Here is a 22,558-nt window from a genome sequence, read left to right as displayed (position 1 = left end):
CCAGGCAGAGCCCCGCGAAAGGACGAGACTTTGGCACTTTCCCCAGGAAGTTGGCTGAGGGCTGAGGGACCATTTGCTGTCAGAGGGCAAGAGAGGGTTGCAAGCGTGGAAGCATGATGAGACTGCAGCAGGATGGGGGAGTGGAGCCGGCCTCTGGCTGCTGTGCAAGGCTGGCCTGAGCAGGCACCCTGCTGCTCAGCAGGCACCACCAGCCGGGTCCTGCCCAGTCTACAGCCCCCTCAGTTGGCCTGCTCCGAGGGACTGTGCACCAGCGGGAGTCCAATGGGCCACCAACACCAAGAGGTGACTGCGGCCAGGGTGTGAATCAACCAGAAGATAAAAATCCCCCAAGACTGTCTCTGGCCTGTGGACTGGGCAGGGGTCTGTTTTCCCGCCAACAGAAATGCACACTATTAGCGAGGTTTCGGAGGTTTCGGGAGAGTCGGTGATTGAAGGCTCCCACACAAGGCTTCCCTTTGTTAGCAAAAGAAAATAAAGCAGCGTTCACATTCCCAAGTTGGGGTACAGCAGCAGCGCTCCCAGCGCAGCCTCTTCCACCACCCTGCCTTCCTCTGTCCAGTACAGTCCGTGTCCTGCCCATCCCCCTTCCTCAGCACACCCCCCCACCCCCAGAAAAGAAAGAAAAGGAGAAAGTATGGGTGCGGAGATGGAGTATGTATTTATTTTCCAAAAATAAATCACCATCTTCAGGCCATTTGTAGACTGGAACATTTCGGGCTATGAGTGCGCCGCATGGACGAGCGCCCTGGCGACTCCTCTGTGTCCGCGCCATCCCCGGGGCCACCCTGGCGCCCGCGCAGGCCGCGGTTCCAACTCGGCTCCTCCAGCTCCCTTCCTTCGCGGTCACCGTTCACCCTCCGCTGTGTGTGTGTCCGCAGAGTCTGGACACCGGACGAGGCGGTTCCCCGAGCGCCTGGGGCTGGAGACGATTCCTGGCTGCGACTTAAACATCGCTGGAGGTAAGCGCTGCGCCAAAACTCTTCGCCACGGGCGGGGAGGGACTGATGCGGGCGGCTCCTGCTGGCTGCAGCTGGCTAAAGACGTTCTGGTCAATATTTAACTTCGCAGGAGTTTTGGAGCCCGCTTGCCTTCCGCCGCGCGCCCCGACCATGCGGGGCTCCAGGCAGACAAAGAGTCTGCCCCGAAGCCGGCGAAAGGCGGAAGGGGCGGCGGTTACTGAAGCCAAAGAGAGGCTGGGGGGCGTCCGTGGGGTGTGCTTGTTCTTTCCTGCAAGCCCAAACCCACCGCTGCACGGAAGAGCAAGGCCAGGGCAAAGGGAGGCCACGGGGGCGGCGGCCTCTGCGAGGGCTGCTCTCCCGGGCTGCCGAGGCCGCGGCGGAGGCAGTGCGTTCTGGAAACCGCCGTCTGTCCTTGTGTCTCTGCGCCTCACAGGTTCTGTGAGCCTTTTGCTTTTCCTTGGCACGAGGGAAGCTGCTGTAGCATTTTGAACGCGGCGGCCGTCTCAGGTCTTGGTTCTTGGAGCAGGGCTGATCCGCGGGTCCTTGTACAGGAAAAGCTCGCGTTCTCTAAGTCTGGACGTTTTCTTTTCCTATTTGGAACGAGGGAAAACGCTTTAGAATTCTTTTCAAGTTCTGGCTTAATTTGTTCCCTTAGTTTGGGATGCAGGGAGGTAATTACTGTGGTTTATTACCTTGTAAAAGATCCATAAATTACTTGCCTATTTGGGGGAGGGGCTGTTGGAATAGCTTTCAGAAGCTTCCTATGGAGGCAGGAGCTTGCTCTGTTGTTTCAAAATTACTGCTTTTCTGAAAGTCTTGAGATTTTGTTTTCTATTCGCTAGGCCTAGGTCTTCCCTAAAATTTGGGCTCCGCATAGATATCAGATTGTTGATTAGTTGCAACATGCTCTTCAGAGGTTACCATAAGGCTGGTGTGGTGTTCTGGATTCAATTATTTTATCAGTTAGGAAGTAAACAGAGTACTAGCAAGGTTGGGTTACTTTCTTGGCTACTGTGTGTCTGTTTATATTACATGTAGATGGACCATTTCAGTACTTTGCAACTCTGTGCATATATGATTTGGATCTCTGCAAAGCACAGAACAAGGCATGTATAAATAGTTTCAGGAGTTTGGGGCCATGTGTCTAACACACAGTCTACACACACATGTGTCCAGAGAACGTGCAGCCCATTTGTGCTGCAGTTGTACCCACAGGAACTATCTCATGTTAAATAATGATCTGTCATTTACACACACGTGCACTCTCTCTCTCTCTCTCTCTCTCACACACACACACACACACACACACACACACAGTGGGCTAAGAGAACCTTACTTGATACTGAATAGAGAAATCACTTGAGCTAACCAAAGGGACAAAAATGTTAAGTGTATTTTTGATAGAGAAATCAGATTGCAGTGTTTGAACACAGATCTATCTAATCTGCCAACAGCCTTGCAAATATTGACTAACGAGCTGTATCCTTGGTTGCCTGCTCCTTCCAAGTCAATATTCCCCCTGTTTTGGCTCTGGTGGCCTGGAGCAGCTTGGGACCCCAGCTCTGGCCCGGTGGCGTGAGTGCAGGGGGACTAGCAGCTGGGTTTTTCAAAGGCCAGTCGCTTCGCTCCACAGAGCAGAATTCAGAGTGGTTGAGCAAGGCTTTCCGTTGCTGTTTCCCCTGCCCTTTGGCGGGTTGCTGTTCCTTGCCTTGCCCAAGATGCCCCAGAGAAGCCATTTTTAACCTCAAAAATTACATTTCCCTTGATTTCCCTCTTCTCATCCCATCAAATCACCCTATCCCACCCCAAGCCGTTAGTGTTAATTGTTAAACAGCAGTTGGACCATTAACTGGGGGCTCAGGCTGTCGCTGAGATGCCTCTGGGCCCTGGCGTTAAGGCATTTCTCTGAAGCGGTCCCAAGGACTTCTCCCACTGATTTATGGCCTCAAGAGTTTCAGTTTGCTCAAGACTTCTCTGAGAGTTCTGAAGGCGGCCTTTTCTCATCTTTGAGTTGATGCCTCTGCAGAAACTCTATGTGTTTGGGCAAGGTTGCCAGTAATACTTCTAGCGGTACTTCCAAGTCACTTCCCAGGGCACATGGAGAGCTCACTGTGAAAGGCTGGGAAGCGCCTAAGGGGGCAGAGGGCAGCGAGGGTGACTGAGTCCTTGGGGAGCAGGTCCTGTCCCCAGCTCCAAACCAGAGAGGGACAAGTTTTCACTTTGGGTTCTCACCTTCCAGCCTTTGCCTTCCGTTGGAGCTGTGAGAGTGCACACAGCTATACCACAGACAGAACCTGGCTGCCCCCAGCGTGGGCCAGGGCTGGCTTGCAGGGGATTAGGTCTCCTCTGTTATGCCCTTTGGATGTGGATGCCCCCATTACCAGCCCCTCTTACTGAGGGCCTCCATTCTCACCTGACCCCCTCCCCTCCCCTCCAGGGAAGCCCAGCCTCCTGTAGTTGCTACAAGTGAGTGCACACTTAGGCACAGCCAGCTGAAGACCCACTGTGGAAGAACAAAAGAATATGGCATGAGGCTCTCACCGGCCTCAGAGCACTCTAAGTTCACAAACTAAGCCTGGAAAACAGGAACTCCTGAAAGCGTGAAATGTTGGAATCAGCAGGCAGTGTCACCAGGCAGAAGGCAGGAGCAGGGGTGGAGCCTGGAGGGGGCAGTTTATTTGTTTCAGCCTGGTTCTTTCTCATCAGCTCAGTTTCTGCTGATGGACACGAAGCTGTCTTAGGGCAGGGCAGGACAGGGCAGGCAGACCCGCCTGCACGGAAGGTCCCAGGCTGTCCTGTAGATTAACACCAGGGGCTTAGTGAAGGTTGGTTTTTCTTCTTTTTTCTCTATTGCAGAGACAATTAGCTCATTTCCCCCTTGCACTCTTCATCTTTAGAAACCAACAATTTCATGTATCACTCATGTTATGCACTGAAGAAACACATAAATGCAGGTTGGGCCTGGGCATTGGATCCCTGCAGATTTTTCAAATGCAACTCAGGATTCTACAACCAAGCACATCTTCCCTAAAGGGCTCCCATTGAACAAGGGCAGCTGGACTTGAGAAGATAGTTTAACCTTTTGTCAGGTAATTATAGGCCTTTTTGGTTTCTCCAGTGGGTGTGGTGTACAGCGTGGGTGTTAGCAAACTCCATACAATGGCAACCCGTGAGGACCTGAGGGTGTCTGCTGACCGGGCCAGTGGTCTCTGGGCTGGGCTCTTGCCTTTGGATATAATAGCCTGTGGGCCAGAGGAGAGGAGTGGGGGGAGGGAGCTTGTGCTCCGCGGTGCGACGGTGGGTGAGAGGCCTTAAGGAAAGTGGTCTCTAAGAATAGGAACAGAAATACTTGCTGTCTTGCTTGTTTTTGGATAGTGTGTAAAGAAATGTAAATGGAGATAAGTGACCTTGTGTGGCATGCATGGGGGGTGGCCCCCAGTGTCCTACCACCCAGACAGAACTCTTAGCTGCTACTGGTCAAGCCCCTCCCCCAAAGCTAAATGTTCTGCTTGGAAACCTAGTTCCTTCAGTGATTCCCTATTTCAAATAAAAGGATTTAAGTTGACGTATGACCACGTGAGCACATAATACCGCGCATTATTGTGGCATTTGGAGCGGAGACCCAGGCAGGCTTCGCCTGTGATTACGTTTTCTAGATTCTCTACAGAGCAGGAGCTCCCCCCCCCCCCCACCGCCCCATACCCACCTCCTCCTTCTCCTTCCCCTTCTCCGGAGATCGTTCTCCGAGCGGGTTGCAGTTTTCAGCGCTCATGGAGCAGTTCTGGGCGAGCTAGCTGATGGGACTCGAGGCCACACCAGGAGGATGGAATTTATTTTAAGGTATTTCCGCCGATTGTTCATATCTAGAGTGAGTTATGGGCGTGAGAGACAAAGGTCAGGCGAGGAGACCCTGGCTCATGGACAGGACCCTCAGCCTCTCTCTTCCTTTGTTTCTCTTTTAGAACTGAAACCATTTGAAAGATTCCCAGTAGCGTCTCAGATTCTGAGTTTAATGCCCTAGAAAGTGTTGGGGGGTGGAGAGGAGGGGGCACTTGGGGGCTAATAGGTGGGCCCGGTGGCCTCCAGCATGAGGCTGGCTTTGTCCACTGCACCGGGCAGGGCTGGACTCCCAGGAGCTGAGCCTCAGGCACAGGGAGGGTCCTGGAATACCGGCTGCGGAGCTCACGGGGCAGGCGAGACCTCGGGGAGGGAGTGGGGGCTGGGTAGGTGAGAAGGGGACTTTCTCCCCAGTTGGCAATGTTTTCCGGCTGGGATGAAGGGTTAGGGCTGACCTGGGCAGCCTGAGCAGCTAGAAGAGGGAAATCGATGAGAGAAATGTGCAGATGCACTGCCATTTTATTGATGATGCTTCCCGCCACTGTGTTCAGTGCTGGGTTGCAGGGCAGGCTTCCCCACACACACGGCATCCAAGGAGCTGACCCGGGAGGGCGCGCCATTGTTTCCCCAAGCACCCTCTGCCTGGGAGGGATGGAGAAAGACAGCTCAGATTTAGGAGACGCTTGAGGTGGGGGTGAGCGTGCTGGACAGCCCGAAGCAGGGAGTGGTAGAGATGGAGGAGAAAGGGAGCTGGGGCTGGATTTGGGTTTCGTCTGGGTGCCGGATCTGGGCACCACTGGTTGGGAGAGTTCAAACACTAGCCGATACACTACGCTTTAGAGGCAGAGTCCTCGGGATGCAAAGACAGACATCACCGCGGCTTCCCAGCCCCAGGAACAGAGTGGGAGCCCCTGATGCAGGCAGATGAGTTAAAGTGTGTGTTTTTAAATCCCTGGGAAAGTCTGAGCTAATTGGGCTTTGGGGACCCCACACTCCCAGGAAGAATGGAAACTCCTTGGAAAGATGGAAGCAATTCCACTTTCCTCTGCTTCTTGAAGCAGGGAAAAGGGTGCCCACAAGGAGATGGCAATTGGATTATCCCCCTTCGACTTAATTTTTTTTTTTCTTTCTGTACTTGGGGGAAAAAATCAAATCAGGCTTCCCCTCCTCTAGTACTTCCCCACAATGGAAGGGCCATGCCCGCCCTCCCCTATGCCAGCCTCCGCAGTAACCATGTTTAACCGGGGCCGTTTCGAGTGCTCTAAAACACCCCTTGGAAATAAAATGTAAGCTTTAATTGCTGTTCAATTACTTGTCAACATTTCATATGATTTATGACCCAGTTCTGGCACATTTTTGACCCAGTTAAAGACTCATAAATAATATAGTTTCACTAGAAAGACTGAAAGAGGGAATAGAGGTTTGTTAGAGGCATCTTTTTATTGTCGCTTCAGTGCCAGCAAGCAGAATAAATAGCTAAGGATGGACCCTCACACTGGTCCCGTATGCAAGTTTGCACAGGGAGAAGAGGCCAGTAGCTGCGTTTGTGGAGGGAGGACTTGATTATCCAACTAAGGAACAGCTTAAAAACCACTCCACTAGAGTCAACTCTTAGTTGTTAAAAAGCCTGGTCCCCTTCTACCCTCAAAATGCCAGCCTCACCCCCACAGACAGGCGAGGCTGTCTCCTCAACAGTTTTCCTCCTCATCTGGGGTTTCGGTGCCTCTTCTTGCCGGCGGTGCCCCTCACCTTCCTCTCCCCCGCCGCATGCACGGGCAGCCTGGGGTGCCCAGGCCCTCTCCGCCGGGTTCAGGACACCCCCTGGAACGGTGGCAAGGCACTTCGGCCACCTCCGCTGCTCCGAGTGTTCTTGTAGTGCTGAGAAAACATTTTCTTCCAGTTCCCTGGGACGAGAGATCAGAAACACGGGGGTGGGGGGGATCCATGGGGCCAAGGGGTCCTCTCCGCAGAGAAAGAGAGCGTGGGGTTTGGCGGAACCGGGTGAGGTCTGCGCGGTTTGCCCGGGCGCGGCGGCAGCGGTGGGTAAGCTCTGGAGGCGGAAATCAGCAAGAGGCATTTTTCTCTTAAAGACAAGGGGGGAAAAAAGCCGATAACCAACAAGCAAAAACCTTCTGCCATCCTAGGTTGTTATTTTTTAACCTGCTCGCCTGCGCTCGCTCCAGAATCGATCCTTTGGGTTTCAAAAGCGGGGAGGCGCGGGGCCGGGGACGCCAGAGCCCGGTCTGCAGGTCTCAGCCCCACTTGTGCCCGCCGTCAGGGGCGAGCGGGCGCTTGGGCCGAGCCGCGCTCCTGCGGCCCCGCAGGTCCAGGCCCGGCGCGGCGCCATGCGCAGAGTCGGCGCCTCCGGGAAGGTGGGAGCCCTGGGCGCGCTGGGCCTACGCGTCGCCTCCCGGGCAGGTTCTCACGGAGAGCTGGCCTCGCCGGCAGCTGGCGGTGCGAGTCGAGTCAGCAGTTTGGAGGAGAAAGTGCGGGTAGATCATTGACCCACGCCTCCTTTCTTGAAATGCCACATCCGAGCGGGCGGGTTTGAAGAGAAGAGGCCGCGGCGCGGATTTTCGCGGCCGGCTCTCACCTCCCACGCGGCCCGGCTCCCCCTTTCAAGTTGCGCCGCCGCAATATGCCGCCAGGAGCAAGTGTTTGCTGTTTTGTGCTCTGTTTACAGCTTTGGGGCTCCGAGTCATAAATCTTGCCCAGCCATAAATGACAAAAACCATTGGTATGCATGAGGCCACCCTGGCCCGCAGTGCTTTTTGATTTCTGCCTTTTCCCCCGGCTTTGTTTTTGCTCTAAGGTGACACTTGGGCTCCCTGACAGTTTAAACATACTACTTATATTTTTAACACCCTCCTCAGAGAAGGGCCCGCACCGACGCCCCGGAATTGCAGGAAAGCTCCGCTTCTCTCTTTCCGCCACGCTCATCTCGGCGCCCGCTTGCTTGGCTTCAGGACGTGGGGCGCCGGGGAGGCTTGGGGAGCAGGACCGTCCCTGCCAAAGTTGCTTTGAGACCGGGCACCCTCGCCTTCGCCCCCCCCGCAGCGGTGCGCTGACCAGGGGAAGGATGACCGCGGCAGTTGGTTCGAGTCGGGGTCTGAGCTTTGCCTGCCTTCCCGTGTGCGTGAGCTGCATGTGTGTACTGCGAAGTGCGCGCAGGTGAGCTGCAGACCCAGGCTTCCGGGCACCCTGTGTGCGCCTCAGACCGGGGCGTCCCGGTTCGCTGCTGGGACGAACGCGAATCACCACCCCCCCCCCCCCCCCGCACCCCGACACTTGGCTCCGGCTGCCAGGACTCCAACAATTCCTGCCTAGAATTACAACCGAAGACAGCCCTGTTGGCTCTGGGGAGGTCTCTGCAGGAAGGGCTCGGCCCGGCCCTCTAGCGATTGGCTCTGGGTGCCCGTATTCGGGGTGGCAGGTGAACGAGGGCGCCCCGAGTCTGGGGAACTCACTTCTGCATGCTCTCCTTGCCCTCACGCCCCCTTCCCCCGCCCCCAACTGGAGGTGCCCGGGGCACTGGGTTATGTGGATCCTCAGATTCCTCAAGAAATAGAGGCCGGCAAGGGAGCCCCTTTGTGAGAGCCGTTTGTCCTCATTAGCATAATTTTCCTGGACTTTGGTGACGCCTGGGAGCGGGGAGAGGGAGGGCGCTGGGGGCGGGGGGAGGCCGCCGAGCTCCCCCTCGCGCTCCCCTCCCTCCCTCGCCCCAGCCTCAGCCCCATCCCCCACGCCGGCCCGCGCTTCCCCAGCTTGCGCGGTCTCCCCTCCCGCCCGCCCCAAGCACCCCCCACCGCACCCCCCGACCAGACGCTGCTCCGCGTGGAACATTCATAAGAAACATACCCAAGTCGGTGCCACCAGCCCAGGCAGAGCCCCGCGCCGCGCCAGCGCTTATCTCCCGGCCGCGGCTGCTGCCCTCGGGAAGGGCAGGGGGCGGGGGTGTGGGGGAGGGGTGGGTGGGTGGGGTGGGTGGGAGGGGGGGTCCCAGCCGCCCCAGTCGGCCCTGGGCGAGCGGTGCCGGAGCAGTGAGGCGGCCACGCTCTACGCGCCGGCGTCCGGGCCTCGGGGTCTCCCGCCCGGCCGCCGTCTCGGCCGATGCTGAGGGTCGGCGCCCGTCCCGCGCCGAGGGGACCCGGCCGGGCAGCTGAGCAGAGCCGGGCCGGGGGCCGGAGCCCGCGCCCGCGGCGCTCGTCAGAAGTTAAGGTAAGCAGGGCCACAACCGGCCGCTCTCTGCGCTGAATGGCGGAGTTTACGTCTCGGTGATTTATGGCTGCAGACTTAAATCTCGGTTCAAGAAGAGTTCACAAGCCGGAGCTTCCTTCCCGGCAGTGACTGATACCCTTACCCTTCGAGTTCAGGCCGCTTTCTCACCCCCGCCCCCACCGCGTCCCTTTCCCCAAGCCCAGCCGGAACTTTTCTGGGTCGGCCAGCGAGGGCGGGGTGGGCTGGGGAAGCTGGGGGCCTTCCCGGACCTCCCCGCTCCAACTCGGGGTGCGGGCGGGTGCTGCACTGAGGGCGCGGCGTGAATGAGGGAGGTGGCTTTGGGGCGCATCTTCCTGAGACAATGGGGCTTGGCCACCTCGACCCTCTTGGAGCTCTTGGCACCTGAGGGTTATTGTCCAGAAACAGGTCTGGGCGGAGGAGTCTCCTCGAATCCCCAGCCCTTGCTGGGGGGGGGAGAGGGGGTTGTGCAAACAAAGTTTCCTGGCTGGCAAATCTCCAACTTCTTCACTGGGTAGCAAACTTTGGGTGGCTGGTGAGGGGATGGTGTGAGCCCCAAGGTGATGGCCGGACCTCAAACAATAGGAAGGATTTGGGGGGGGGAAATCTCCGGCTTGAATTCATGTTCCAAGTTTTTTTGGGGGGCTGTTGTACACGCTTTGACTTTTAAGTATATTATGTTATTTCACGAGACAATGCACAACTTGATGAAAAGGCTTAAGTAAGCAGCAGGCCAGTGCAGCCTCTGTGGTAATGGATTAGCAAGTCACTAGAAACACTGTGTGTTCCAAGTCAACTTAATTTTGTTTTATCTAATATCTTGCTCTTTGAGTGTCCATGGCAATTTTCTTAAGGCAATGTTGTTTTACTTTACACAAGTCTGGTATCTACAAAATTTATAAAGGCGGACATTTATACTGCCAAATATAACAGGAATTGTTTTCCATGAAAGAACAGGAAACTGGGACATTAAATGGCTTTTCAGTTTAAAATTTTATTTTATCCCTTATTTGCTTTCGATTGTGGTTTCTGTAGCATCCCATCCATTTTCAAAGAAGTAGTACTGAGGGCTCGTGATCATGCACAGTAACTCCGGATAAGGATGCTGTAATTTTTAATTGAGGTTCTGGAAAATTAATTGTGCCTGTTTACCAGATGTTGGTCAGGTTGTTGGTTTAATAATGAAATCTAAAGGAGTTCATTATTAAAAACAAAATTATAATCATCCACTGGTAGAGGCTTGTTATATTATTTTTTTTCTAGTTAACAAAGTATTTGCTATTCCTGGAAAACTTGAATAGCTCTGGCACTCTACACGTAGTTGGAGCTTAAAATGTAAGCCATTTTCTTCATGAATTTGTCATCCTAATTTTCTTGAGTGGCTAGAAGGACTAATGTTCTGAGCATGTGTGAATATGTGACTCTCTCCTGGAACTTTTCTGAGCTGAGAACTCGCAGCTGAGCATGCAAAGGTTGAAAACAGAAAGGCAAAGCTGGTTTTCCGTTATGCAAACTGCTTTCTAAATAAAAGTGAGTTGAGAAGATTTTTCTATTGCTTCTTAGATGGCAAGTGTTTCCTTGTTCTTGGTGTTTCTGGAGCAGGTAAATAGGCCAAATAACAAATGTCAACAACAACAGCACACAAAGATCAGGGAATTCTGGCAGGATTTTATGGCCTGTGCTTCCATCGCCTCGTCCGGAGCCAAATGACCCCCATACATCAAATTACATAGCAGTTTCTAAGACAGAACCTATTATCGTTAAGTTGGAAGGAGAGTTCAAGCCGTGGTCATGGAGATGAACGCTGGTTTTTCAGGTTCCTGGTGGGTTGTTTTTTTCTCTCATCCATCATGTTTTAACAGGTAGAATTTGATAGTTGCCCTGAATAACAGCACCTCAGAAAGTCCAAGGCAAGGGGGTCTGCGAGCCTGGAGTAACTGGGGGAGAGGGGGTGGCGGCTTGCTGAGAGGTGCCTGAGGGGCAGACAGGGAGAGCAGAAGTGTGAACTGTCCAGGATCTGCGTTGTGACTTGGTGCACGGGGTGTTGTTGGTCCCTCTCCCTGTCTTACACGGTTCCTTCCAAAGTTTTCTCTCCCCTTTTTGGCCACCAGGGACTCATCTGAAAGAGGTGGGTCATATTCCCTACAAGGGTAAGGGGAACTCCTAGCAGGCTCAGCTTCTGAAACTCAGCATGGTGCACAATTTTGTGCAAAACTGTCTTGGGGCCAAGAAGGGGCTGGGTGGGAAGTCACCCCAACGCACGGCCCTTTTGGCAAATATCAGCCCTAAAGCAGGGAGTGAAGAAGACATTTGCGACTCAGGCTCCCTTTTGCTCCTCGCTGGTTCCCCAAGATCCTCAGAGGGGCAGGGTCTTGGGCCCCCGCGGTCCAGGCCAGGCACGGAGACAAGTGACATCTCAAAGTCTTCTTTCTGGGAAAGGGGGCTCCCAACAGTGTTCCTCCGTAGCCTAGCAGGACTTTCTTCTTCAGGACCCCGGCTCTTGCCTCCCGAGGCTCGGCTTCCAGTCCTCGCTCATTCGCCTTTTCTGTCCCCGGAAAAAAATCCCCCAACTCCAGACACAAGTTAAGCAAATATTTGTAGCTGCCAGTAAATTCCAGCGGCTTTTTATAGCGCGGCTCCCTGCGCCCGGGGCCAAGTCGTGCTGCTAAATATTGCTGACCACTTTTTCTTTTATGGCTTTCATGTCACTTAGCTATTGAGAGTAAGATGGATTTGCGCGGAGCCCTCACCGCGCTGCGCTTCTCGCCCCCCCACCCAGGTCTGCGCGGGGCGGCCATTGGCGGCGGAGCGTCACGTGACCGCGGGGGCGTGCCAATGTGCGCCCTCACGGGTGTCAAGCCCCTGTCAGAGTGTGCGATCAAGACCGTGAAACAACGCGATGCAAAAAGCAACCTACTACGACAGCTCGGCGATCTACGGCGGCTACCCCTACCAGGCAGCCAACGGGTTCGCTTATAATGCCAGTCAGCAGCCTTACCCGGCGTCCGCTGCCCTGGGCGCCGACGGCGAGTACCACCGCCCCGCCTGCTCGCTGCAGTCGCCAGCCAGCGCCGGGGGCCACCCCAAGGCGCACGAGCTGAGCGAAGCGTGTCTGCGCACTCTGAGCGGCCCGCCCAGCCAGCCCCCGGGCCTGGGCGAGCCGCCCCTGCCGCCGCCGCCGCCCCAGGCCGCGCCCCCTGCCCCACAGCCGCCTCAGCCCCCACCTCAACCCCCGGCTCCCACCCCAGCTGCCCCCCCGCCCCCTTCCTCCGTCTCCCCCCCTCAGAATGCCAGCAGCAACCCCGCCCCCGCCAGCGCAGCCAAGAGCCCCCTGCTCAACTCGCCCACCGTGGCCAAACAAATCTTCCCCTGGATGAAAGAGTCGAGGCAAAACACAAAGCAGAAAACCAGCGGCTCCAGCTCAGGTAAAGGAGGGTCCTCTGGCCTGGCTCCCAGCGCCCCAAGCCACTTGCAGCCGTAGCTAGCACTATCTGGGAGCAAGGCACTGTTTTCCTACCCACCCAACCCAAGAGTTTTCCAGAACCTTTGCAACTCAGGGAGGTGAGTGGGCTCTGTGGGCCGGGGAACTCCAGAAAGAAACCTAATGGGAGTTTCTCTCTGGACCTTCCCAAGGCGGAGTGGAGCTTCGTGAAGTTGCAGTCCCTTCTTGATCCAGTCCTGGCGTTGGGCCTCCAGGCATATCCAAGCACAGCTCCACCATTCTGATGAAACGGTGACATCTTCCCCATGCCGGAATGTGGCAGAATAAAAGCAGGCCTCAGCACTGTCCAAGCCAGAATCAATGCCATGCCCATAATCAGAGCCAGTTTTTGCTCCAGCAGATGGAGTGGCTGCCTTACCTCTTAGTGGTGGTGGTGGTGGGGGAGCTGCTCTGACTTAGTATAATGAAGGCAGCCAGGGATCTCCTGGGGGGAGGGGATGCAGACTTGTCATCCTAATGGGAACCACATGGGCCTCCTGGAACCAGGCTCCAGTGGAGGAAAGGCCCCAGGTCTCGGGCTTCCTAGCTTCTTGGATACCTTCGCCCTTGCCTTCTGCACTTGCCCGGGCTGTGCTCTGAGCCTGAGCATCTGGGACCTCCAGAGCCAATATTTAGGGGCCAGGGAGGAGAGGAGGCCACACAGTTGGTGGGCAAAGCAAGAGCAGGCTGGTGAGCCTTAATGACTAGGACTCATCAAGGGGGCCTGGGCTTCCCCCCTGGAAATGGACACCTTCTATGGGATCTCTTTCTTGGGGCAGAGAAGAGCTTCTAGTCTGGGGTTTCCACGATGCCCATCTCTGGGCAGCGATAATTAAGTGGCCAGTTGCAGCTTCCGCCTGGGGCATTCAATGAGGCAGGGAAGGGAGGTTTGAGTGTGAGCATTAGGAGCCCTGCAGTTCAGTTCTTGTGAGGGGGAAGAGGGTGTGAGGCCTGCCCACAGGGAGCTTGTTTTTCAGTGGGCCAAAAGGAGCAGGGAATAAGGAAAGGTGAACAGCTCCAGAAAGGAAGCGGGGGCTTCTGCTTGTCTGTCCTTGCTCCCTTAGAGAGGCTGGCGATGTGCTCCTTGGCTGAGTGAAGGGCCGGTCCCCCACCTGGAGAGGCGGCAGCACCTGGCTCGCTGCTCTCTGCGCCCTGACAGATGGAGGTTCCTTTAGGCCCTGCAGGAAGGAGGGGCCCGTCTGGGTCAGCAGCGGGGCGGGGCCGCGGGCAGCCCCTGACGCCGTTCTTCCTCTCTCTGTCCTGGCAGGGGAGAGTTGCGCTGGGGACAAGAGCCCGCCAGGGCAGGCTTCGTCCAAGCGCGCGCGCACGGCCTACACAAGCGCGCAGCTGGTGGAGCTGGAGAAGGAGTTCCACTTCAACCGCTACCTGTGCCGGCCGCGCCGCGTGGAGATGGCCAACCTGCTGAACCTCACCGAGCGCCAGATCAAGATCTGGTTCCAGAACCGCCGCATGAAGTACAAGAAGGACCAGAAGGGCAAGGGCATGCTCACGTCGTCGGGCGGACAGTCCCCAAGTCGCAGCCCTGTGCCCCCTGGCGCGGGCGGCTATCTGAACTCTATGCATTCGCTGGTTAACAGCGTCCCGTATGAGCCCCAGTCGCCCCCGCCCTTCTCCAAGCCCCAACAAGGCGCCTACGGGCTGCCCCCCGCCTCGTACCCCGCGCCCCTACCCAGCTGCGCGCCCCCGCCGCCCCCGCAGAAGCGCTATGCGGCGGCGGGCGCGGGCACAGGGGGCACCCCCGACTACGACCCGCACGCTCATGGCCTGCAGGGCAACGGTAGCTATGGGACCCCACACTTACAGGGAAGCCCCGTCTTCGTGGGGGGCAGCTATGTGGAGCCCATGAGCAACTCCGGGCCGGCCCTCTTTGGCCTAACTCACCTCCCCCACGCCGCCTCGGCCGCCATGGACTATGGGGGCGCCGGGCCGCTAGGAAGCGGCCACCACCACGGGCCAGGGCCAGGGGAGCCGCACCCCACCTACACGGACCTTACCGCCCACCATCCTTCTCAGGGAAGAATTCAGGAAGCGCCCAAGCTCACCCACCTGTGATGGTGGGCTCGGGGCTGCGCGCCAGGAGAGCCCCCTCCCCCTTTCTTCTTTACTTGCTGTTTTATTTCGTAAGGTTTTCCCTGCCCCTCCTCTCTCCTCTGCAACCCCCCCCCCCGCTCCCTTCCCCCGTTTTGTTTTCTTTGGTATCGCGTTTTTATAGTTTATGTGACGTAGCAATCTTGGTTGCTGGAATGGCTGTCAGTATCAGTAGCGATATTTCTCTCTTCCCGCCCTTCGCTCGGCCGCTGGCCCTGCACCCTCTACCTTCTCCACTCTTTGACCAGAAACAGGGTATATGAACAAATTTTCTAGTCGAGTTTTCAATGTGAATTTGTTCGTACATTATGGCTCCCGAGGGGAAGCGATTATTTTTTTTTTATTTTTAGGTTTTTTTTTTAATTGCACTTCTTGTAAAGAGCGAGAAAAAAATCAAAGGCGCTTTGAAACAGGGACTCCCTGTGCAAGGATGACTAAGTGTACGTCTTTCCGTGTGTGTATGCTGGTGAACAGTCAGATTTATTTATATTTTTTTTGCAAGCATTGAATAATCTAAGTTTTAAATATTATTTATCCCCATCCGTTCGTATTTATATTAAAGAAATTCTGTACCCTGATTGTTCAGAAGGTTTCTTGGGCCTTTTGTTCAATAGTGCATTGGCGTACATAGAAATTTTTTTATTTGAAAGGGAAATATAATTCCTTTATAAAAATGGTAATGATGCAATAAAACCAGAGAAGATCCAGCTTTCGACAACAGCGATTGAGGTTTGTAACATCCGGCAAAACTGAAAAAAAAATTGCCTGTAAACGCGAAAAATGCTAGATTTGTTTGGAGAGTTCTACATTCCTTGCTGCTCACATTCTGAGAAACAAAACAAAAAAAAATAAAGTTTTTATTCTGAATAATATCTTGTGTTCAGAAGGAGTTCTTTGGCTGAAGATGGGGCTCTGCGAGGAACTCCAGCCAAGCGAGCGGGCGGAGTAGGCCGCGGCACCTCCGGCGCTCGCGTGGGGCTCGGCCAGGCGCCGCGCCGGCAAGCCCGGCGGGTTCTGGTGCAGGCGGCCGGCGCTCGCGGAGGCGGCAGCTCTGGCAACGCGGCGCAGCCGGCCCGCTGGGCTGCCTGATTCCCAGCTGCCGCGGAGGCAGGCGGAGGGCGCAGGGGCTGCGGCGCGACGTGTGCGCGAGAAACAAAGGCAGCCAGGCCGAGGCGCGGCGGGGGGCGCACAGGTGCCCCGGGGCCCCGCCTTGGGGTAACGCGGGGCGCCCCTCCTCTCCGTAGCCTGCCCCGGGTCCCAGCGGGCCCGCCCACGACCCGACCCGCGGAGGATGCCCAGTGCTTTGCCGCGGCGTTCGGCCTCCCGGTCTCCTTCGCGGACTTGGCGGTGCGTTCACGCAGGGCGGGGAGCCTGGCTGCTGCGGTGGCGGCGCCGAGCCCAGCCGTTCCACAGAGCGCGAGGCGCACCCCGGTCTTCCGGAGAAGGAGGGCTGAGCTCGGGACTCCTCCCGAGCCCTTCCCTGGACCGCCTGAACCCCAGCGTCAGTTTCCTCTCGGAATTTAGTGTTTGGCATTCTCTGGATTTATTTCCTCTCCTTCCCTCTCAGCTTTCTTTTTTATGACCCCAGGGGGAGGGAGAGAGAAAAGGAGATTGGTATCTTTCTAATAAAAATGCAATTGTAGAAGTACTTCTTTCATTTGATGCTATAGGAGCTAAATAGTACATTTCACTCCTGGATTTAAGATAGGGCTGCCTACCGCCTGGTTGGCAGGGACAAAGGCAGGCACAATAAAGGGAAATATTTCCACCTTCAGATTAAAGATTTGCTCGGAGAAGGAACCAAATCCAGAAAATGCAAACCTCAGAGTTGCACCCCTTCCCCCCCTCCCCCCTTAGGAGGTGAAAATGAAGACCCGCCGGCATCTGATGTGAGAATCGAAGCCCCAAGCTCCCTGTGTTCTATCTTTCAGAGGCAGAAGTGGAAAATGTCGCCATTTTGTTTGCAATCCAAAATATCCATCATCATGGCCTCTGTTCCTCCTGAGAACTCCTCCAGATAATCCTTAGAAGCAGGCTCTGGTGCCATTTCTGGGTACCTGCTAGGTCCTAGCGAGTTGCTTTTAGGGAACACCTCACGTTTTTAAGAGGAAAAAAAAAGTTGAGAGGGTCCAAAGCCAGGCGGCTGCAGAGCGCTGAGGATTCACAGCCAGAAGTGCCTCCTTCACTTCTGTCCTGGGCTCCCGATAGATATTTTTTCTTTGAAAAAAGACTCTGAGCTGCGGAAAAAAACAGGTTTGCCCCCACCCCACCCCCATCTCCCTGCGGAAATATGGTGCGCACCTCAGAAATGCAGAGGCTGGGACACCAGTCTTTGTAAGGGGCTGGCGCTTCCACCTTTTGGTTGTTCCCGCTGAGCAGATACAGGAGTCTTCTTTTAAGTGGTTATTTTAGAGATGTGTATAAAATTACCTGGGAAAATAAGGAACAATGCCCCCTGGGGGAGGGGAGGGAGAGAGAGCGAGCGAGCGCGAGAGAGCCTCCCAAGGATGAAAATCTTTCCCTATTTGCACTCGTTTCTAAAAAGCTACTCTTCAGCTGAGGGAAGAAGGGTCTGGAGGCTTCCTTCTTCCCTCAGGGCAGAGATTTTTAAATGAGATCCTAATATGATTTCCCATATCTTGCCAGTCAAGACATTCATTTTGGCTTTCAAAGGAAAAATATCGATCGCATCCCCAGCTTCCTAGATATTAAAAATAAATCCTTATTAAAATAGCTCCTGAGTTAAAGTAATAGGTTTGGGGAAGATTTCAGTGTCGAGTGGTCAAAGAAAAGGGTTTTCTTCCAGATGGTATTTGAATTAAGGCGGCTGAAGCAAGCAGAAGGCTCTCGCCCACGCAGCGCCCGACAAAGCCTCCGCTGGGGAGCAGCGCTGCTCCTTTCCTGCACCCCCTCCCCTGTACCCCGCAAGATTTTCTGCTTAAAGCAAATGCTCAAAGCCCAAAGCCGCCATACCAGAATCTGTAACGCACCTTGCCTGAAAGCAGCCCTGTAACCCTTTCCACTGCCAAAAAATATCCTTAAAAAGACTAGTTTTCCTTGTTTACTTGCGTTTCCTGTTCTCCTCTTTGCCCGGCCACATTTGATCTTGGAAAGAGCTGGAAGCTGAAATGTGTTCTTAAGGGCCAGAAGCTGTCAAGGCATTTGGTGAGCAAGATTGATCGCGCCCAGACTTCCTCCAGAGCTTTGTTTGGAATAAAAGCAAGAAAACTGGGAAAAAAAAAAAAAAACTCGCATTTTCCAAAATAGCATCTCTATCTGCAGAGCAATGCTCTGGTCCGCGATGGAGACCACTTTATAGCTGATTCCCAACCCAAACCTCCTTTGATGCGGCCCTCAGAGATGGAGTCCTGCCCTTGCTCCTTGCTTGGCCTTTCTTGTTTTCTGCTAGAGTTTTCTCCCCCGCCAACCTCTCTCTCCTTGGCCATCAGAATGATTTATTTTCCTGCCTCTGATGCCTGCCGGCCTTGGGGAGTCTGGTCACTTGGTCCATTTCAAAGGAAGCAAAAGCGAATCACCATCCTCAGGGTTTGGGGGGGAAAAGCTACCTTCACATCTCTCTCTCTCTCTCTCTCTCTCTCTCCCTGCTTCCCTCTTTCAGGCTTAGTGGGCTTTTGAAAAGTTATTGTTTGGTACCTAAAGATGTTATTTTTTGAACCCTGCAGAATGGTCCAAGATGCACTCAGTCTCAAGTCTCAGAATCGGAAAAAAAAAGAGAGAGAGAGAGAACGGAGGAGGAGAATCTATGCTTCCTCCTTGGGTCGCCCTCTTTCTCCCCCGCGGTCTTCCTTCCCAACGCGGGTGCCAACATCCCTGGTGCTCAGGGCGCAGGAAGATGTGGGAGGCAACTCAGGCTGCATCTGAACCAACCAGCCCCCCAGCCCCAGCGACAAGGACAAGGAGAAGAAGGGTAGGAGGAGGAGGAGAGAGAGAGAGAGAGAGAGAGAGAGAGAGAGAGAGAGAGAGAGAGAAGCGCCTTCTACCTCCCTGCTACTAACTTCCAACAGACTTCCTGGAAATCGGAAATACTCACCGCACCCGAGCCCTGCGGGTATGAAACCCAGGGTGCCAGGAGCCGCACGCGCCTGCTCGGGGCGGCATTTCTCTGGCTGGTCGCCGCCCTGGCTACAGGGATTTGGACACATGGACCTGGGGCTGTTGTCTCTCTTGGCACATGCATCTATCTTTCTCCAGCCACTCCTGAGAAGTTGATGGCGCAGGAAGGTCGGGAAGCTTCGAGAGCCGCCTCCCGTTTTCCGCTTCCCGCCGGAGCCAGATGCAAAGCCGCCGTGGAAAAGCCGGCTAACAATGGGCCGGGGGGCGCAGACTCCAGGCTGGGTAGTGGGAGGGGGGCGAAGGGCTGCGGGGGGAAAGAGAGGCGGACAGGAGAGAGAGGGAGGGGGAAGGCGCGGAAAAGGAAAAAAGAGGGAAAGAGGTTAAGACAGAGAGGACGGATATCAGAGACGGAAATCAGTTTTGAGATCCAGGAACTGGCTTTAGGAAAAGTGTGGGGGGGAGGGGGAATAAAGGGGGTCGCCCCCTCCCCAGTCTTCTTTCCCGTTCTCTCTCCCTCTCTCCATCTCTCTATCTGCATCTCTGTCTCCATCTTCCTCTCTCCTCGCCTCTGCCCCTCTGCTTCTTCCTTCAGCTCTAGCAGAACTTATGTGGCTGGGATGCGGGGGCTCTCCGGTGTCAAAACTTTGAAGATTAATGGATTACTTTGTTAATGACTGCAGGCGTCAGACTGAGGTGCTTAAATGATTTGTGAGGTGCGAGGCGTCTTCCCGACAGTCCTAAACAATGCGCGGAGTGTGCGGGGGAGGCCGAGGGCGGCCGGCGGCGGGAGCGGCGCGGAGCGCACACTGGCGCACACTCACACCCGCACGCGCTCGCGGGCGCACACCGCAGGGCTCTGCCGCTCAGGAGGCGGGCGGGCACCCTGGCCCCCACGCACGCCTGGGCATCCCCACCCACACCCGCGTATCTGTATTTTTGCCCGGAAAAAAGTGTCAAGAAAGCGATGCTGGCCCCCAATGAGGCGTTCCTTCCCGACTTTTTTGGATCAATCAAACAGACAGTGGCTTCTTTTGATTAAAGCCCAAATTGTCATTGGGCAGAAGCAATCATGTGACAGCCAATTCGGTCCAATTTCAACCTTGTCTCCATGAATTCAATAGTTTAATAGTAGCGCGGTCCCCATACGGCTGTAATCAGTGAATTAGAAAAAAAACACCCCAGCAGCGATCGTCTATGGTAGATTTTTTTTTCCCTCCGCGCTCGCCTTTTTCCTGGGCCTCGCCCCCCCAAAGCCCCTCCAAAAGAGAGAACTTTTACTCCGAGGGGGCTCCAAGGAGAAGGCCATGAATTACGAATTTGAGCGAGAGATTGGTTTTATCAATAGCCAGCCGTCGCTCGCTGAGTGCCTGACATCTTTTCCCCCTGTCGCTGATACATTTCAAAGTTCATCAATCAAGACCTCGACGCTTTCACACTCGACACTGATTCCTCCTCCTTTTGAGCAGACTATTCCCAGCCTGAACCCGGGCAGTCACCCTCGCCACGGCACTGGCGGCCGCGCCAAGCCGAGCCCCGCGGGCAGCCGCGGTAGCCCGGTGCCCAGCGGCGCCCTGCAACCGCCCGAGTACCCCTGGATGAAGGAGAAGAAGGCGGCCAAGAAAACCGCGCTGCCGCCCGCCGCCGCCGCAGCTGCCGCCGCCACCGGCCCTGCTTGCCTCAGCCACAAAGGTCAGTCCGGAGCCTGGGCCCCGGGTCCTCAGGACGCCGGTCCCACCGCGGGGCAGCCCCGGGGGCGGCTATGGGGGAGGGGAGCGTGAGCCAAGGGGCAAGAGGGGCGAGCGAGCGGTGCCCGGCTGCCTTCCGCCCCGGCCCTGCGGGCTCAGGGGCGCGAGGCTCTGTGCGGAGGCAGCGTGGACCCTTCGTGCCACAGTGAGACGGGTATATGTTTTTAGGGCGGGGGGTGCGGGGGGGGGACGCTCCCTAACTTGTGCAACGTGGGATGATTTATTTGAGTTGGAACTGACCTCCTCTTGTCTAGTTGTCCTAGAGTTTGGCTTTTTGACAGTAATGAAGAGTGATAGATGGCTCTTGCTCAGCTAAGCAGCTGATGCATTAATTATAAATTGTGTTGTGGCTAATATAAAGTTTGCTCCCGGATGGAGAGGTTGGGGGGGAGCTCCAGGCAGGAGCTGCACGGCGCTGGAGGAGCCGGGGGGCTCTCCGGGCCGGGCTCCTTTGCAAAAGGCAGCACAATGGCCCCTCTGCAGCCAGGGGCGGCCATTTTGTTGCGGCTGATCTCTGCTGCCGTGTTTATCCTCCAGCCGAGTCCCCCCGCTCGGACCCCGCCACCTCCAACCGCGCGCGTGTCTCCTGTTGGTTTCCCTTCCCGCAGAATCCCTGGAGCTCGCCGACGGCAGCGGCGGGGGCTCGCGGCGCCTGAGGACGGCCTACACCAACACGCAGCTCTTGGAGCTGGAGAAGGAGTTCCACTTCAACAAGTACCTCTGCAGGCCGCGGAGGGTGGAGATCGCCGCGCTGCTGGACCTGACCGAAAGGCAAGTCAAGGTGTGGTTTCAGAACCGCAGGATGAAGCACAAGCGGCAGACCCAGTGCAAGGAGAACCAGCACAGCGAAGGGAAATTTAAAGGCCTCGAGGACTCGGAGAAAGTGGAGGAGGACGAGGAGGAGAAGTCGCTCTTCGAGCAAGCCCTCGGCGTCTCGGAGGCCCTTCTGGAGAGGGAAGGTTACACTTTTCAGCAGAACGCCCCCTCTCAGCAGCAGGCTCCCAACGGACACAATGGCGATTCCCAAAGTTTCCCAGTTTCGCCTTTAACCAGCAATGAGAAAAATCTGAAACATTTTCAGCACCAGTCACCCACTGTTCCTAACTGCTTGTCAACAATGGGCCAGAACTGTGGAGCTGGCCTAAACAATGACAGTCCCGAGGCCCTGGACGTCCCCTCTTTGCAAGACTTTAGCGTCTTCTCGGCAGACTCCTGCCTGCAGCTCTCGGAGGCAGTCTCGCCCAGTTTGCCGGGCTCCCTCGACAGCCCCGTAGATATTTCACCTGACAGCTTTGACTTCTTCACAGACACACTCACCACAATCGACCTGCAGCATCTGAACTACTAAAAACATTAAAGCAAAAACAAAGCAGCACACAACAAAAATCCCTGCGACCAGGTGGCTTTGCCTTCTTTCATTCCGGGAGTTGATTCCCCCCACCCCCCTTTTCTTTTCTGCCGTGACCTCACCCGCTCCCTCCTTTAAATGTGGAGGATTTTCTGTTTAGTGACTCCCCTGCCCCAGTTTCAGAGCCATCATCTCTTACAGATTATGTTGGAGTTTTCCTTGTTTTTAAAACCTAATCCAACAACACTCTGATGTCCTGAAAGCAATATATGAGGCCTGAAAGAAAGTGATCATCAATTGTATCTTCACTTTCTTTTTATTTTTGTATTACATTAGGATGCATTGTCATGCGTATTTTTGGTAGAATAAATTCTCCTTTGCTATAAGTAGCTTTCTTATTTTTTCCTCCCCCCCTCTTTCTCAAGGCTCCTAACAGTTTCTTTTTCTAGTCTAACTTGGTAAATAAAAATTCTGGTCACAATTCATCTTCTTTTTTCAATTTTAATATATTTATTAAGGTGGCATGTTCAAAGTCTTCAGTAGACAACAAAAAAGAGACCCAGAAAATGAGTAGGCCTTTGACAAGTGTTTTTTGACCTTTTCTTTTTCTTAAAAAAAAAAATTCTGTGTATACATAAAGGAATGGATTTGGTTTTTAGTTACAGGCTCGAGCCATAGATTTAAATTAGTACTAGAAACAGGACTGGGCAGCCTAAGAGTTGGGGCTAGCCCAGGCTTCTGAAAGTGG

The 22,558-nt window shown here is 55.1% G+C and overlaps 2 protein-coding genes and 1 long non-coding RNA gene across 3 annotated transcripts; 2 read left to right on the top strand and 1 right to left on the bottom strand.

Moving 5' to 3' along the window:
• Nucleotides 1–660: 660 nt before the first annotated feature.
• LOC138845801 (uncharacterized) lies at nucleotides 661–8,596 on the bottom strand. The gene is made up of 3 exons (XR_011382965.1): nucleotides 6,567–8,596; nucleotides 4,687–4,843; nucleotides 661–1,570 (listed from the first exon to the last, which is right to left on the bottom strand). It is a non-coding gene; the product is annotated as an uncharacterized lncRNA (long non-coding RNA).
• Nucleotides 8,597–11,952: 3,356 nt separating this feature from the next.
• On the top strand, nucleotides 11,953–14,607 carry HOXA3 (homeobox A3). The gene is made up of 2 exons (NM_001171399.1): nucleotides 11,953–12,478; nucleotides 13,802–14,607. Exons 1-2 carry the CDS (start codon nucleotides 11,953–11,955, stop codon nucleotides 14,605–14,607), a joined length of 1,332 nt encoding a protein of 443 aa, NP_001164870.1.
• Nucleotides 14,608–20,021: 5,414 nt separating this feature from the next.
• HOXA2 (homeobox A2) lies at nucleotides 20,022–21,810 on the top strand. The gene is given in 2 exon segments (NM_001171398.1): nucleotides 20,022–20,406; nucleotides 21,071–21,810. Coding segments are annotated over 2 exon segments (1,125 nt in total).
• The last annotated feature ends 748 nt before the right edge of the window (nucleotides 21,811–22,558 follow it).

The sequence above is a fragment of the Oryctolagus cuniculus genome, chromosome 16, assembly GCF_964237555.1.
Source record: "Oryctolagus cuniculus chromosome 16, mOryCun1.1, whole genome shotgun sequence".
Lineage (NCBI taxonomy): Eukaryota > Metazoa > Chordata > Mammalia > Lagomorpha > Leporidae > Oryctolagus > Oryctolagus cuniculus.
This window is presented reverse-complemented; position numbering and strand designations above follow the sequence as displayed.

Excerpts from the sequence above, each read along its gene's own strand:
- HOXA3 (NM_001171399.1), top strand. The coding sequence starts at position 11,953 with ATGCAAAAAGCAACCTACTACGACAGCTCGGCGATCTACGGCGGCTAC. Across the intron at positions 12,479-13,801 it reads AACCAGCGGCTCCAGCTCAG|GGGAGAGTTGCGCTGGGGAC; the intron begins GTAAAGGAGGGT and ends CTGTCCTGGCAG.